Genomic DNA, 18,258 nt, shown 5'->3' on the forward strand with positions numbered 1-18,258 from the left:
CGGAGAGGGGGAGGAAGTGAGCCATGTGCAAAAGAGGAATTTCTCTGTACCTAGGTGTATGTGACTAATGAAGAGAGTGGGAGAGGGGAGTGGGGGGGGGGGGTGAGGGAGAGGGGGAGAGGGGGAGAGGAGAGAGGAGAGGGGAGCGGGAGAGGGGAAGAGGGGGAGATGGTGGAGAGGAGGAGAGGGGGAGAGGAGAGGGGGAGAGGAGGAGAGGGAGAGGGCGAGAGGGAAAGAGGAGGGGGAGAGGGAGGGCAGAGAGGGAGAGAGGGAGAGAGGGCGAGAGGGAGGGGGGAGAGGGGGAGGGCAAGAGGGGGAGGGGGAGAGGAGAGGAGAGGGGAGGGGGAGAGGAGGCGAGGGAGAGGAGGAGAGGGAGAGGGGGAGAGGGGGAGAGGAGAGAGGATGGGCAGAGGAGGTGGGGAGAGGGGGAGAGGGGGAGGACGAGAGGGGGAGAGTATGAGGAGAGGGGGGAGGGGCCATAGAGGGGGGGGGGAGGGGGAGAAGGAGAGAAAGGGGGAGTGAGATAATAGAAAAATTAGAGGGGGCAGAGGGACAGAGATAGACTGATGGCTCTTCTAGAAACCCCTCTTACGTACACTAAGCAATTATGGGTAAAACAAGAGAGAAAAACGACAAGGAAAATAAGTAAAGATCAAAGAAAAAATAAACACATGCCTTAAACTGCGGAACATAAATTTTAACTCTATAAATTTTATCTCTTGTAGTTAGACAAAAATACATTGATATAGAAGCAGCGTGGCAGGAATAGTGAGACCATTTTGTTTCTTCAGTGAGCAAGATCATCCAATATCAACATTCAGTATTCAGGCTGAATAAAGGTCTATTATGTTTTAGTGCCTCCCATGAATTAAAAATATGATCTATATTCACACCGTAGCTTATAATATCCCCAGAATAATCGTAAAGCACTTGATGAATTGAATTACTTTGAACAGCTTTTGGTATCGTCAATTAGATAAGGGAAGAGGGCATTTTACAGGCTGAGACGTAGGAGAATGCCATTCGTGCCATCGTATCCATACTAGCTCCATGAACGGGTCACATGAAGGAACCTGCTGCCTTACCATTTCACTGTAAATATTACTTCAAGTTCATAAGTGATAGGAGTAGAATTAGGCCATTCGGCCCATCAAGCTTACTCCGCCATTCAATCATGGCTGATCTATCTCTCCCTCCTTGCCCCATTCCCCTGCCTTCTCCCCCTAACCCGTGACACCCATATTAATCAAGAATCTGTTCCTCTCTGGTGCTGCCTGTATAGTGTTTGTACGTTCTCCCCATGGTCGCGTGGGTTTTCTCTAAGATCTTCGGTTTCCACCCACGTTCCAAAGACGCACAAGCTTGTTAATTGGCTTGGGTTTGTACATTTGGTACAAGTGTAAATTGTCCCTAGTGTGTGTAGACTTGAGTTGATGTGCGGGGATCGCTGGTCAGTGCGGACTCGGTGGGCCGAAGGGCCTGTTTCTGTGTTGTATCACTAAACTAAAAAAAAACTGAACTAAAGATATCCATCGGCTTGGCCTCGACAGCCTTCAATAGACAATAGACAATAGACAATAGGTGCAGGAGTAGGCCATTCAGCCCTTCGAGCCAGCACCGCCATTCAATGCGATCATGGCTGATCACTATCAATCAGTACCCCGTTCCTGCCTTCTCCCCATACCCCCTCACTCCGCTATCCTTAAGAGCTCTATCCAGCTCTCTCTTGAAAGCATCCAACGAACTGGCCTCCACTGCCTTCTGAGGCAGAGAATTCCACACCTTCACCACCCTCTGACTGAAAAAGTTCTTCCTCATCTCCGTTCTAAATGGCCTACCCCTTATTCTCAAACTGTGGCCCCTTGTTCTGGACTCCCCCAACATTGGGAACATGTTATCTGCCTCTAATGTGTCCAATCCCCTAATTATCTTATATGTTTCAATAAGATCCCCCCTCATCCTTCTAAATTCCAGTGTATACAATGAATTCCACAGATTCACCACCATCTGGCTAAAGAGATTCATCCTCAACTCCTTCCTAAAGGTACATCCTATCCTGTGTCTTTTCACTGACTGGTTGGCACGTAACAAAAGCTTTTCACAGTCTGCACTACAGTCAAAGTCAAAGTCAATTTTATTGTCAATCCTCAGCCAGTTTACACAGACAGAAAATCGAAATACCGTTTCCCACAATCCCGAGGAACAAAGTGCATAAAACTAAGTTAAAATTAAAAAGGCACAGCAAACAACAATCAACATAAAATATAAAATATAGTCACTTCAAATGCGTTAAAAAAATTTTTTTAAAGTGTCTGGTGCTGGATGTGCGTGTGTGTGGGGTGTTAAAGTCCAGGTCCAATAGGGGCAGGGGAGAGAGGAGGAAGGGAGGGGAGAGAGTTCAGCATCCTGACAGCCTGGTGGAAAAAACTGTTCTTTAGTCGGGTGGTGCTTGACCTCAGGCTGCGAAACCTTCTCCCTGAAGGCAGGAGGGTGAAGAGGCTGTTGGAGGGGTGGGAGGGGTCACCCACAATGCTCAATGCTTTGCGGGTGAGGCGGGTGGTGTAAAGGACCAGGAGTGTTGGGAGTGAGGCGCCAGTGATCCTCTCGGCAGTGTTCACTATGCGCTGCAGGGTCTTGCGGCTGGAGGCTGTGCAGCTGCCGAACCACACAGTGATGCAGCTGCTGAGGATGCTCTCGATGGCGCCTCGGTAAAAAGTGTACATGATGGGTGTGGGGGCTCCCGCTCTCTTCAGTTTGCGGAGGAAGTAGAGGCACTGCTGGGCTTTCTTGACGATGGACGTGATGTTGTTGCTCTTGGTACATGTGACAATAAATAATTAAACTAAACTGAAATAATGAGATGAATCATGAAATCACTATTCAGCATAAAATCAATGTAAGATCATGAGAGGAATAGATCGGGTAGGCGCACAGAGTCTCTTGCCCAGAGTAGGTGAATCGAGGACCAGAGGCCATAGGTTTAAGGTGTAGGATAAAAGATTGAATAGGAATCTGAGGGGTAACTTTTTCACACAAAGGGCGGTGGGTGTGTGGAACGAGCTGCCAGAGGATGGAGTTGAGGTGGGGACTACTTCAACATTTAAGAAACAGATGGACAGGTGCATGGATAGGACAGGTTTGGAGGGATATGGGCCAAACGTGGGACTAGAAGACAGACACAAAATGTTGAAGTAACTCAGCAAGCCAGGCAGCATGTCTGGAGAGAAGGAATGGGTGACGTTTCGGGTCGAGACCCTTCTCCTGGACCCGAGACACTGGAATTTAGAAGGATGAGAGGGGAACTTATCGAAAATTGGTTGGCGGACAGGAAGCAAAGAGTAGGAATAAACGGGTCCTTTTCGGAATGGCAGGCAGTGACTAGTGGGGTACCGCAAGGCTCAGTGCTGGGACCCCAGTTATTTACAGTGTATATTAATGATTTGGACGAGGGAATTGAATGCAACATCTCTAAGTTTGCGGATGACACGAAGCTGGGTGGCAGTGTTAGCTGCGAGGAGGATGCTAGGAGGCTGCAGAGTGACTTGGATAGATTAGGCGAGTGGGCAAATGCATGGCAGATGCAATATAATGTGGATAAATGTGAGGTTATCCACTTTGGCAGCAAGAACAGGAAAGCAGAGTATTACCTGAATGGTGACCGATTGGGAGAAGGGGAGATGCATCGTGACCTGGGTGTCATGGTGCACCAGTCATTGAAAGCAAGCATGCAGGTGCAGCAGGCAGTGAAGAAAGCGAATGGTATGTTGCCATTCATAGCAAGAGGATTTGAGTTTAGGAGCAGGGAGGTTCTGCTGCAGTTGTACAGGGCCTTGGTGAGACCGCACCTGGAGTATTGTGTGCAGTTTTGGTCTACTAACCTGAGGAAAGACATTCTTGCCTTAGAGGGAGTACAGAGAAGGTTCACCAGATTGATCCCTGGGATGGCGGGACTTACATATGAGGAAAGACTGGATAGACTGGGCTTGTACTCGCTGGAATTTAGAAGACTGAGGGGGGATCTTATAGAAACATATAAAATTCTTAAGGGGTTGGAAAGGCTAGATGCGGGAAGATTGTTCCCGATGTTGGGGTCCAGAACCAGGGGTCACAGCTTAAGGATAAGGGGGAAGTCTTTTAGGACCGAGATGAGAAAACATTTCTTCACACAGAGAGTGGTGAGTCTGTGGAATTCTCTGCCACAGAAGGTAGTTGAGGCCAGTTCATTGAGGCCAGTTCATTGAGGCCAGTTCATTGAGGCCAGTTCATTGGCTATATTTAAGAGGGAGTTAGATGTGGCCCTTTTTGCTCAAGGGATCAGGGGGTATGGAGAGAAGGCAGGTACAGGTTACTGAGCTGGATGATCAGCCATGATCATATTGAATGGTGATGCAGGCTCGAAAGGCCGAATGGCCTACTCCTGCACCTATTTTCTATGTTTCTATGTTTCTATGAAACATATAAGATTATTAAGGGGTTGGACACGTTAGAGGCAGGAAACATGTTCCCAATGTTGGGGGAATCCAAAACCAGGGGCCACAGTTTAAGAATAAGGGTGTAAGATTTGAGAAGTTTTCCCTCATTTGGAAAGCAACACCAAACCAAAGAGCTGCAGTTTGGACATTTTAAACGAGAGACTGGGGCTGATAGCGGAGAAAGGCTGCGGTCAGATTAACAAAGGATGTCACAATCTGTGGGTCCTAAAATGGCCGCAGGACCTCGTGACCAGCCACAAAAAGTAAAAACCTTACAACCCAGTCTCTAGGTTTCTGCAAAGCTACGGCCAGAACAAAGGATGGGTATTGGCCATGCAGAAACCTACGAAACCAGGTCGGAGTCCAGACACTGGGGCGCTGACATCAGCATACTCACAATGCCCCAAGCCGACCTAAACAGTTCATCTCAGTGAGGGGGCACAATAGCCCATAGAAAACTACCTGGTAGGTGATGGGAAACCAGTTAACACCCATCACCTCACAACAAAATCCCAATTAACACCGTCTGGCCATCCCCGGTATCCCCGAACATAAGCGCAGATCAGAAGAAAAACTCATACATATCTTTTTGAACAAAGAGATTCCAAGATCTGGCGGGAGATAGGACGGGTCAGAAATAGTATAACTGGCCACTACTTTTGGGTGAAAAAGTTAAGTCAAGAAGCGCAGAGAAAACCGGGTTCGAAGTCAACTGAAGGCAAGAAGAGAGTCGGAAGGAAGTCAAACGAATGCAGGAGGAAGAAACGACAGGCAAGGAGAACGGATGCAAGAGAGAGGAACAGGGACGCAACTCGAGAAGAAATACTGCCAAACGAACAGCCAGTAACCCCAGTAATAACCCCATGGTGAGCATGTACTCCAAATCATACATATCCTGGACACAGTTTAGTGTAGAGGGAAGGGTGGTTGTTAATAAACGTTGGGTGTGTATTGAAATATGTGTTGGTCAATGTTGCGATGTGTTGTACGTTCCCCATCTTACAGTCGTGTATATGTCTTGTAGAACTGTGTGTTTAAGAATTCATAAGTAAAAGGGTATTCGTGTATATGTTTTGTGGAACTGTGTGTTTTTAGAATTCAGAGTAAAAGGCATTCGGGTATATGTCCTGTGGAACTGTGTGTGTTTAATGATTCATAGGTATAAGTATTCGTGTGATTCGGTACGTGTTTAATAAGTATGTCATATAGCAATGTATAAATATTCATGGACAATAGTCCCAAGCGCTGAATAAAAGCCTTTTCCATTTAAACCCTGGTTTTCAAATCTGGTCTGGTTGAATTTTTCTGCACTATAAGAGCTCCTGCATCTAAGTCCAGTGTCATGAACTGTAAGGGGTGAGTGGGTCGAACCACTCACGGGGAACCAGTGTGCACGGCCTGGTCAAGGGATCAGAGCAAGGCACGGGGACCTTAGGTCGGGCGAAAGCTCGGCGCAGAAACCCCTTACAAGGGGTAGGCCATTTAAAACGGAAATGAGGAAAAACGTTTTCAGTCAGAGAGTTGTGAATCTGTGGAATTCTCTGCCTCAGAAGGCAGTGGAGGCCAATTCTCTGAATGCATTCAAGAGAGAGCGAGATAGAGCTCTTAAGGATAGCAGAGTCAGGGGGTATGGGGAGAAGGCAGGAACGGGGTACTGATTGAGAATGATCAGCCATGATCACATTGAATGGTGGTGCTGGCTCGAAGGGCCGAATGACCTCCTCCTGCACCATAAACGCAAATCTAATACAATTTATTCCCAAGGATAAAATAAATTAAAAATTAAAAAAATTCCGAGCAATTGCCATGAAACTCTGTTTAAACAATATGCAAATGATGGCGTAGCGGTAGAGCCACCACCTAATAGCGCCAGACACCTGGGTTCAATCCTGACTACGAGTGCTTGTCTGTACGGAGTTTGTACGTTCTCCCCGTGACCTGCCTGGGTTTTCTCCGGTTTCGTCCCACACTCCAAAGACGAACAGGTTTGTAGGCTGATTGGCTTGATATAAATGTAAATTGTCCCTGGTGTGTGTAGGATAGCGCTAGTGTGCGGGCATCGCTGGTCGGCGCGGACTCGTTGGGCCGAAGGGCTTGCCTCCGCGCTGTATCTCTAAACTAAACTAATCGTTTGCCTTAAAACTCTGTTTAAACGGTGTGCAAACCAAAATCGTCTATCTGAGAATAAAACTGCTTTGCTTTAAGCCACTTAAATCATTTTCATTCTATTTTATTTCAAAACACAAAGGTGAGATAGTCATCGTAACCTTTCCATCATGAGTAATTCAATATAAATCCTCCTCAGTTTTAATAACGATCTCAGTTATTCAGGCGTTTTTGAACCTTTTGAATATTTCTGGGTGACTCTAATCTACTGGAACATAATAGACAATAGACAATAGGTGCAGGAGGAGGTCATTCGGCCCTTCGAGCCAGCACCGCCATTCAATGTGATCATGGCTGATCATTCTCAATCAGTACCCCGTTCCTGCCTTCTCCCCATACCCCCTGACTCCAGTATCCTTAAGAGCTCTATCCAGCTCTCTCTTGAATGCATTCAGAGAATTGGCCTCCACTGCCTTCTGAGGCAGAGAATTCCACAGATTCACAACTCTCTGACTGAAAACGTTTTTCCTCATCTCAATTCTAAATGGCCTACCCCTTATTCTTAAACTGTGGCCCCTGGTTGTGAACTCCCCCAACATTGGGAACATGTTTCCTGCCTCTAACGTGTCCAACCCCTGAATAATCTTATACGTTTCGATAAGATCTCCTCTCAATCCTTCTAAATTCCAGTGTATACAAGCCTAGTCGCTCCAGTCTTTCCACATATGAAAGTCCCGCCATTCCGGGAATTAACCTAGTAAACCTACGCTGCACGCCCTCAATAGCAAGAATTGCACTGTAATCCTGCTGTGATGGATGAATATGCATTAATTTATTGATGTCAGGTGTGGGTCAGTAGGTGATGCTTGAGCTCCTAAGTTCGAAGAGTAATGGGTTCAACCTCCCTCCAGAAACTAGTTACCAAGAAAAGGGATGGACGTTGTTTTTACAGCTACCCACTCCAACGATCATCACGTTCTGGAGATAGACACAAAAAAGCTGGAGTAACTCAGCGGGACCAGACCTGGAGTACTGTGTGTGCAGTTTTGGTCTCCAAATTTGAGGAAAGGACATTCTTGCTATTGAGGGAGTGCAGCATTGGTTCACGAGGTTAATTCCCTCGTGAATGGTGGGACTGTCGTATATGTTGAAAGACTGGAGCGACTAGGCTTGTATACCCTGGAATTTAGAAGGATGAGAGGGGATCTTATTGAAACATATAAGATTATTAAGGGGTTGGACACGTTAGAGGCAGGAAACATGTTCCCGATGTTGGGGGAGTCCAGAACCAGGGGCCACAGTTTAAGAATAAGGGGTAGGCCATTTAGAACGGAGATGAGGAAAAACCTTTTTCACTCAGAGAGTTGTAAATCTGTGGAATTCTCTGCCTCAGAAGGCAGTGGAGGCCAATTCTCTGGATGGTTTCAAGAGAGAGCTAGATAGAGCTCTTAATGATAGCGGAGTCAGGGGGTATGGGGAGAAGGCAGGAACGGGGTACTGATTGAGAATGATCAGCCATGATCACATTGAATGGCGGTGCTGGCTCGAAGAGCCGAATGGCCTCCTCCTGCATGGCGGTGCTGGCTCAAAGGGCCTGCACCTATTGTCTATTGACAGGCAGAATCTCTGGAGAGAAGGAATGGGTGCCATTTCGGGTCCAGACCCCTCCTCAGGCCCAGAAGAAGGGTCTCAACCTGAAACATCACCCGTTCCTTCTCTCCAGAGATGCTGCCTGTCCTGCTGATTTACTCCAGCCTTTTGTGTCTATCTTCGGTATAAACCGGCATCTGCAGTTCCTTCCTACACATTTCCTTCTGGAGGCAATAGTGACTGCACGTGCTGAACCAGTAGGAAGAAAACTATAGCTGCTGGAGAAACTCAGCAGGTCTACGGAGGGACGTCGACACAAAAATGCTGGAGTAACTCAGCGGGTCAGGCAGCACCTCGGAAGAGAAGGAATGGGTGACGTTTCGGGTCGAGACCCTTCTTCAGACTGATCTACGGAGGGAATGAGGGAGGGAGGAACTGCAGGTGCAGGGCGATCGTTTCGCTGAACACCTTCGATCAGTCCGCCTGGACTGACCTGATCTCCCGGTTGCCAAACACTTTAATTCCCCTTCCCATTCCCACACGGACCTTTTTGTCCCAGGCCTCCTCCATTGTCAGGGTGAGGCTAAACGCAAATTGGAGGAACAGCATCTCATATTTCGCTTGGCCAGCTTACAACCCAGTGGTGTGATTCATGATTTCTCTCATTTCAAGTATCTCCCTCTCTCTCCATTCCACACCCACCCAAGTCAGTCTTGTTCTCACCCAGCAAACAGCTGACAATGCCCTATTTCCTTTATCATCGTTACTTTTTTTGCATACCCTTCATTCACTTGTTCTATATCTCTCTACATCACCGTCTATATCTCTCGTTTCCCTTTCCCCTGACTCTCAGTCTGAGGGAGGGTCTTAACGTGAAACGTCACCCATTCCTTCTCGCCAGAGATGCTGCCTGTCCCGCTGAGTTACTCCAGCATTTTGTGTCTGAACTCATCCTAATTGTGCACCTGACCTAATGAACGACTTGAGAGAGGGGGGAAGGCGAGAGGGGGGGGGGGGGGGGGGGGGGGGGGGAGAGAGGGGGAGGCGAGAGGGGAGAAGAGAGGGGGTGGAAGAGTAGGGGGAGAATGGGGGGGGGCGGAGAGAAGGGGGAGGAGAAGGGGAGAAGAGGGAGATGGAGAGGGGGGTGAGGGTGGAGAGGTAGGAGTGTGGGGGAAAGGGACTAGGAAGGGTTTACGAGTTCACATTGAGTGGACCTGACCAGAGGGTGAGGGAAGTGAATGAATGGTCCAAGTGCCACCCGACACCCAACAAGTCGCTCCTCATTGATTACATGCAGGCGAGCCACTCACACAAACTTTTGGTTCATGAGTCGATACAGAAAGTGTTATCACCATAGTTATCACCGTTGTAGTCACTTGCTAAATTTAAACAGATGATCATCGAATGTTTCCGCTGTGCTCAATGGGTAGCAACTCCGGTTTCACCTCCAATTTAGACTTTAGAGATACAGCCGGGGGGAAACAGGCCCTTCGGCCCACTGAGTCCAGGCCGACCAGCATTCACCAGCACTATCCTACGCACACACAGGACAATGCACAATGTTCAACAAACCCAATTAGCCGACAAAACTGTTCGGCTTTGGAGTGTGGGAGGAAAGAGGAGCACGCAGGTCACGGGGAGAACGTGCAAACTCCGTACGGACAGCACCCGTGGTCAGGATCAAACCCGGGTCTCTGGCGCTGTAGGGCAGCAACTCTACCGCCGCGCCACCGCGCTGCCCTCTAATCGTGGTAACTCAAGAGCAAGTATGTCACTTAACACACGGTTGGAGCAGTCAGTTTAGTTTAGTTTAGTTTACAGATACAGCGTGGGAACAGGCCCTTCGGCCCACCGAGTCCGCGCCGACCAGCGATCCCCGCACACTAACACTATCCCACACACGCTGGGGACAATTCACTCTTACACCAAGCCAATTAACCTACAAACCTGTACGTCTTTGGAGTGCGGGAGGAAACCGAAGATCTCGGAGCATAAAAAAGCCACGCTTGTCACGGGGAGAACATACAAACTCCGTACAGACAGCACCCGTAGTCAGGATCAAACACGGGTCTCTGGCGCTGCGAGGCAGCAACTCTACCGCCGCGCCACCGTGCGGTCCTTGCATGAAGTGATTGTGTTGATACTCACAGCTGTGGCAGGTTTCTCCAGTGTAGCCCGTCCCCGCACAGTCACAGTGAAAGTTGTTCCAGGACTGCGAACATTCCCCGCCATGTTCACAGTAATTTGGTAGACACCTGCAATGAGAGGAACTGCCATTAGGATGACCTGCTTGCCAGTAAGTAAGGGAACTCGGTGTCCAGAACACGAGACAACATTGAGAACAGGCGAAGCACTGACTGATTCACACACAAATGACATAGAAACATAGAAACATAGAAAATAGGTGCAGGAGTAGGCCATTCGGACCTTCGAGTCTGCATCGCCATTCAATATGATCATGGCTGATCATCCAGCTCAGTAACCTGTACCTGCCTTCTCTCCATACCCCCTGATCCCTATAGCCACAAGGGCCACATCTAACTCCCTCTTAAATATAGCCAATGAACTGGCCTCAACTACCTTCTGTGGCAGAGAATTCCACAGACTCACCACTCTCTGTGTGAAGAAATGTTTTCTCATCTCGGTCCTAAAAGACTTCCCCTTATCCAGGGCCGTCTTAACGCATGGGCCTGATGGGCACTTGCCCGGGGCTCCACGAGCATAGGGGCCCCATGCTGATCTGTGTATGTTAAGTGACTTGCAATAAATAAATACTACTTTAAAAATGTAGGTTCAATAAGTGCTTTTCTCGCAACATTTTCGGTCCCTAAGTGCTTCTCACAGCGATCTGTAAGTGCTTTTCGCAACAATGTAGCACCCTAATTCCACCGCTAAGTGCTTTTCGGTAAGTGCTTTTCGCCGGCACGACAGGGGGGGGGGCTGGTAGGGAAAGGGGGGTGGGGGAGAGTAACGGTAGGGGCCCCAGTACACTGCTTTGCCCGGGGGCCCATAATGCTGTAAAAATGGCCCTGCCTTTATCCTTAAGCTGTGATCCCTGGTTCTGGACTTCCCCAACATCGGGAACAATCTTCCCGCATCTAGCCTCTCCAACCCCTTAAGAATTTTATATGTTTCAATAAGATCCCACCTCAGTCTTCTAAATTCCAGCGAGTATAAGCCGAGTCTATCCAGTCTTTCCTCATATGAAAATCCTGCCATCCCAGGGATCAATCTGGTGAACCTTCTCTGTACTCCCTCTAAGGCTAGAATGTCTTTCCTCAGATTAGGAGACCAAAACTGTACGCAATACTCCAGGTGTGGTCTCACCAAGGCCCTGTACAACAGCAGCAGAACCTCCCTGCTCCTATACTCAAATCCTCTTGCTATGAATGCTAACATCCCACGTAAAAGTCAGAGGCACAAGGAACTGCAGATTCTGGTTCACACACAAAAAAAAAAGACACACACAGCAGGTCAGGCAGCATCTCTGGAGAATGGACACAAAGTGCTGGAGTACGCGTGTCGGGCAGCATCTCAGGAGAACATGGACAGGTGAGATTTTGCTGCTTTGATTTTCAGTCTGAAGAAGGGTCCCGAACCAAATCGTCACCTTGCCTATTCTCCAGAGAAAGTGTGTAGGGAGGAACTGCAGGTGCTGTCAGTCTGAAGAAGGGCCTCGACCCGAAATGTCACCTATTCCACTTTCCCAGAGATGCTGCCTGACCCGCTGAGTTACTCCAGCAATGTGTGTCCCCTGGTTCTCAGTCTGAAGAAGGGTCTCGACCCGAAGCATCGCCTATTCCTTTTCTCCAGGGATGCTGCCCGACCCGCTGAGTTACTCCAGCACTTTGTCTCTACTTTCCAGAGATGTTGCCTGACCCGCTGAGTTATCGGCGTGGACCTGATGGGCCAAAGAGCCTGTTTCCGTGCTGTATCAATAAACTAAATTAAACTCTATCAACAGTGCCCTGCAGAACTGCCAATTGTGCTCAGTATGATAGGCATCAATGGATATCTGTGTGTGTGTGTGTGTGTGTGTGTGCGTGTGAGAGAGAGAGTGTGTGAGAGAGAGTGTGTGAGTGTGTGGTGTGAGAGAGAGTATAAGAGAGAGTGAGAGTCATAGAGTGATACAGTGTGGAAACAGGCCCTTCGGTCCAACTTGCCCACACCGGTCAACATGTCCTAGCTACACTAGTCCCACCTGCCTGCGCTTGGTCCATATCCCGCCAAACCTGTCCTATCCATGTACCTGTCTAACTGTTTCTTAAACGTTGGGATAGTCCCAGCCTCAACTACCTCCTCTGGCAACTTGTTCCATGCACCCACCACCCTTTATGTGAAAAAGTTACCCCTCAGATTCCTATTAAATCTTTTCCCCTTCACCTAGAACCTTTGTCCCCTGGTCCTGGATTCCCCTACTCTGGGCAAGAGACTCTGTGCATCTACCCGATCTATTCCTCTCATGATTTTCTACACCTCCACACAACTTCTAGGGACAACTTCTAATTTTACCGAAGCCAATTAACCTACAATCATGTACGTCTTTGGAGTGTGGGAGGGAACTGGAGCACCAGGAGGCAAACCCACGCAGGTCACGGGGAGAACGGACAAACACCGTGAGTTTGATCCGTGCTCAGGATCGAACCCGGGTCTCCGGCGCTGTAAGGCAGCAATTCCACCGCTGCGCCACCGCGCCGCTCGTGATACAAATAAAAACATTTTGGATTTTAGTGCTCAACCTCACAGAGCTTATTTACTTCACTGCAGTGGCTTCTGCGTATCTTTACAGAAACCAGGCAACGCACCGCATAAAGAGCTATTGCATGAGCAGTCTGAGACATATTTACATAATGAGAGACAAACATAAAGGTTATTCAGCATGATTTCCTCGATATGCTGTTCCTTATGCCAAATAAATTACGACTTTAAAAACTAATGGGCTATCGCTAACATGGACATTGGCTCAGCGGTTGAGTTGCTGCCTTACAGCGCCAGAGACCCAAGTTTGGTCCTGACTACAGGTGCTTTTAGTTTATTTTAGTTTAGAGATAGAGCACGGAAACAGGCCCTTCGGCCCACCGGGTCCTCGCCGACCAGCGATCCCCGCAAATTAACCCTATCCTACACACACTATGGACGATTTTTATATTTACCAAGCTAATTAACCTACAAACCTGTACATCTTTGGAGTGTGGGAGAACGTACAAACTCCGTCCAGACGGCGCCCGTAGTCAGGATCGAACACGGGTCTCCGGCGCTGCATTCGCTGTAAGGCAGCAACTCTACCGCTGCGCCACCATGCTTGTTCATCCCGGAATTAATATGTTCTCCCTGTGACTGCGTGGGTTTTCTGCACATGCTCCGATTTCCTCCCACATTGGCCTTCATAACAAGAGGAGTTGAGTATAGGAGCAAAGAGGCCCTTCTGCAGTTGTACAGGGCCCTAGTGAGACCACACCTGGAGTACTGTGTGCAGTTTTGGTCTCCAAATTTGAGGAAGGATATTCTTGCTATTGAGGGCGTGCAGCGTAGGTTTACAAGGCGGGACTGTCTTATGTTGAAAGACTGGAGCGGCTAGGCTTGTATACACTGGAATTTTAGAAGGATGAGAGGGGATCTTATCGAAACATATAAGATTATTAAGGGGTTGGACGCGTTAGAGGCAGGAAACATGTTCCAAATGTTAGGGGAGTCCAGAACCAGGGGCCACAGTTTAAGAATAAGGGGTAGGCCATTTAGAACGGAGATGAGGAAAAACCATTTCTGTGAATCTGTGGAATTCACTGCCTCAGAAGGCAGTGGAGGCCAAGTCTTTGAATGCATTCAAGAGAGAACTAGATAGAGCTCTTAAGGATAGTGGAGTCAGGGGGTATGGGGAGAAGGCAGGAACGGGTATTGATTGAGAATGATCAGCCATGATCACATTGAATGGTGGTGCTGGCTCGAAGGGCCGAATGGCCTACTCCTGCACCTATTGTCTGTTGTCTATTGTCTATTCCAAAGCCATGCAGGTTTGTAGGTTAATTGGCTTCTGTAAATTGTCCCTAGTATGTAGGATAAAGAATCAGTGTCCACGTGATCACTGGTCAGCATGGACGCTGTACCTCTGAAGTGAAATTGAAATTAAACTCTCGTTCTGTTTAGAGATACAGCGCAGGAACAGGCCCTTCGGCCCACCGAGTATATGCTGACCATTGATCACCCATTCACACTAGTTCAATGTTATCCCACTTTCTCATCCAATCCCTACAGATGGGGAATAATTTACGAAGGCCAATTAACCTACCCAACCCACTGATCTTTGGGATGTGAGGGGAAACCAGAGCGCTGAGAGGAAATCCAAGCGGCCACGGAGAGAACGTGCAAACTCCACTCAGACAGAACCTGGTGTCGATTAGGAAAAGGAAATGTGCAACGAGACCTGGGTGTCCTTGTACAACAGTCACTGAAGGAAAGCATGCGGGTACAGCAGGCGGTGAAAGAAACTAATGGCATGTTGGACTTCACAGCGAGAAGATTTGAGTATAGGAGCAAGGAGGTCCTACTGCAGTTGTACAGAGCCCCAGTGAGACAACACTAGGAGTATGGTGTGCAGTTTTGGTCTCCTAATTTGAGGAAAGACATTCTTGTTATTGAGGGAGTGCAGCGTAGGTTCACCAGGTTAATTCCTGGGATGGCGGGACTGACGTATGATGAAAGAATGGATCGACTGGGCTTGTATTCATTGGAATTTAGAAGGATGAGAGGGGATCTTATAGAAACATACTAAATTCTTCAGGGATTCGACAGGCTCGATACAGGGGAAATGTTCCCAATGATGGGGGAGTGCAGAACCAGGGGCCACAGTTTAAGAATAAGGGGTAGGCCATTTAGAACAGAGATGAGGAAAACTTTTTTCACCCAGAGAGTTGTGAATCTGTGGAATTCTCTGCCTCAGAAGGCAGTGGAGGCCGATTCTCTGAGATGCTTTCAAGAGAGAGTTAGACAGAGCTCTTCAAGATAGCGGAGTCAGGGAGTATGGGGAGAAGGCAGGAACGGGGTACAGATTGTGGATGATCAGCCATGATCACGGTGAATGGCGGTGCTGGCTCGAAGGGCCGAATGGCCTACCTCCACCTATTGTCTGTTGTCTATTGTATAGCTGGAACATATTGGGGGGGTGGGCAAGTTGGGCCGAAGGGCCTGTTTCCACACCGTATCACTCGACGACTCTAAATAAACTCCACATCTGACCTGCCGATGCTCTAATGGCTCAGAAGACCCATTTACAAGTGCTTTACTGGTGGTAGTATTTTTTCGCTTGAAATCTAGCCATCGGTTTTAAATGCATTTTGTCAGGCACTTTGAGCCAACGGGTTATCGAGAGGCAGTTTGTGTCTCAGTCTGGATTGCCCATAAGATTAAACCAGGTTCTTTATGGAACGAGAACTGCAATTTGACTTAACTGGAGCAGAGCTTTCTTGGCGAATTTAGTCTTGCGTGGCATCATGGAGCATTAGCCACTCCAGCACACACCAAGGTAGACGTATTACCGCAGGGCAAGAGGTCACTCTCCAGTTGTTGACGTGTTAAAGTGATAGTTTCATCTCAAGTGCGAGTGAGTAGTTTCAATATCATCGGCAGGAGAGAGCAATCTCTTACCCGCACTTGGCAGCCAGAAGTAAACCTACAAAGATAGACTTACATATGAGGAAAGACTGGATAGACTGGGCTTGTACTCGCTGGAATTTAGAAGACTGAGGGGGGATCTTATAGAAACATGTAAAATTCTTAAGGGGTTGGAGAGGCTAGATGCGGGAAGATTGTTCCCGATGTTGGGGGAGTCCAGAACCAGGGGTCACAGCTTAAGGATAAGGGGGAAGTCTTTTAGGACCGAGATGAGAAAACATTTCTTCACACAGAGAGTGGTGAGTCTGTGGAATTCTCTGCCACAGAAGGTAGTTGAGGCCAGTTCATCGGCTATATTTAAGAGGGAGTTAGATGTGGCCCTTTTTGCTAAAGGGATCAGGGGGTATGGAGAGAAGGCAGGTACAGGCTACTGAGCTGGATGATCAGCCATGATCATATTGAATGGCAGTGCAGGCTCGAAGGGCCGAATGGCCTACTCCTGCACCTATTTTCTATGTTTCTCTGTTTCTATGACACAAAATGCTGGAGTAACTCAGCGGGACGGGCAGCATCTCCGGATGGAAGGAATGGGTGACGTTTCGAGCCGAGCCCCGTCTTCATACGCCGCCTGCCCGCCTGTCCCGCTGAGTTACTCCAGCATTTTATGTCCAACTTCAGTGCAAACCAGCATCTGCAGTGCCTTCCTGCACAGCAATACATTGCTGCAAGTAGTTACCTTTCATAGGAACCTATGAACAGTGCGGGTATCAGGGGTGATGGGGAGAAGACAGGAGAATGGGGTGAGGTGGGAGAGATAGATCAGCCTCGATTGAATGGCGGAGTAGACTTGATGGGCCTAATGGCCTAATTCTGCTCCTATCATATGTGAACATGAAGTTTATAAAGCCAGCTACACAATGGGAGGGACAGAGGCACGGTGGTAGAGTTGCTGCCTTACAGCGCCAGAGGCCCGGGTTCGAGCCTGCCTGCGGGTGCTGTCTGTACGCAGTTTGTACCCGCGTGGGACCAAACGAAATATGAGGTGCTGTTTCTCCAATTTGTCGACTGTTTCGCTGAACACCTCCACTCAGTCCGTGGTTTCCCGGATGCTGGACACTCTAATTCCCCCTCCCATTCCCACACTGACCTCTCTGTCCTGGGCCTCCTCCACCATCAGAGTGAGGCCCAACACAAATTGGAGGAACAGCACCTGATATTTCGCTTGGGCAGCTTACACCCCAGTGGTGTGATTATTGATTTCTCTCATTTCAAGTATCCATTGCATTCCCTCTCTCGCCACCCCCGCTCCACCCCTAGTCGTCCGGCTAGTTTCGCTGTTTGTATCCCCTTGTTATCACCTTTTCCACAGCCAACAATGGACCATTGTGGGCTCCACCGTTACTTGATCATCGGTGCTGGATTTGATTTGTTCTTTTCATACCTTTCATTCATTTGTTCCTTGCACCTTTACATAGCTCAAGCTTCCCTCTCCCCTGACCCTCAGTCTGAGTAAGGGTCTCAACCCAAAACGTCACCTATTCCTTTTCTTCAAAGATCCTGCCCGACCCACTGAGTTACTGCAGCATTTTGTGGCTATTCTCCAGAGATGCTGCCTGACTAGCTGAGTTTCTCCAACACTTTGTGTCTATTCTCCAGAGATGCTGCCTGACCTGCTGAGTTACTCGACCCGAAACGTCACCCATTCCTTCTCTCCAGAGATGTTGCCTGTCCCGCTGAGTTACTCCAACATTCTGTGTCTATCTTCGACTTAAACCAGCATCTGCAGTTCTTTCCTGCACACTTTGTGTCCATTGTTGGGTAATGGTACAATATTGAAGAAATTCAAAACCATATAATACTTTAAGACAATGTATGTTACTAAAGCATAAATCATAGTTTTTAATCTGAATAAGGGGAAGGCCATTTAGAACGGAGATGAGGAAGAACTTTTTCAGTCAGAGTGGTGAAGGTGTGGAATTCTCTGCCTCAGAAGGCAGTGGAGGCCAGTTCGTTGGATGCTTTCAAGAGAGAGCTGGATAGAGCTCTTAAGGATAGCGGAGTGAGGGGGTATGGGGAGAAGACAGGAACGGGGTACTGATTGAGAGTGATCAGCCATGATCGCATTGAATGGCGGTGCTGGCTCGAAGGGCTGAATGGCCTACTCCTGCACCTATTGTCTATTGTCTATTGTCTATTGAAAGACAGTGTACGCTATTTATCCTTGATTAGCCATTCATAAGTGACAAAGATCAAGAATCTTTAAGTCTGAAGAAGGGTCTCGACCCAAAACGTCATCCATTTCTCTCCAGAGACGCTGCCTGTCCCGCTGAGTTACTCCAGCATTTTGTGTCTATCTTTAATCATCACATGGTCTGAGGACGGTACCTAATGAAATTCTTACATGCAGGAGCACGACAGACTTGTAAACACAATCAATGCACGTAGATAATATGTAATAAACAAAAATTAAATAAATTGATAA

At 48.2% G+C, this 18,258-nt stretch overlaps 1 protein-coding gene across 1 annotated transcript in view; it reads right to left on the reverse strand.

Moving 5' to 3' along the window:
• LOC144595736 (contactin-associated protein-like 5) overlaps positions 1-18,258 on the reverse strand; it is a 970,382-nt gene that overhangs the window by 356,557 nt on the left and 595,567 nt on the right. The window contains 1 exon segment of the mRNA XM_078403311.1: positions 10,317-10,423. Coding sequence (XP_078259437.1) covers positions 10,317-10,423 — 107 coding nt within the window.

The sequence above is a fragment of the Rhinoraja longicauda genome, chromosome 8 (genome assembly GCF_053455715.1).
Source record: "Rhinoraja longicauda isolate Sanriku21f chromosome 8, sRhiLon1.1, whole genome shotgun sequence".
Taxonomy (NCBI): Eukaryota; Metazoa; Chordata; class Chondrichthyes; order Rajiformes; family Arhynchobatidae; genus Rhinoraja; species Rhinoraja longicauda.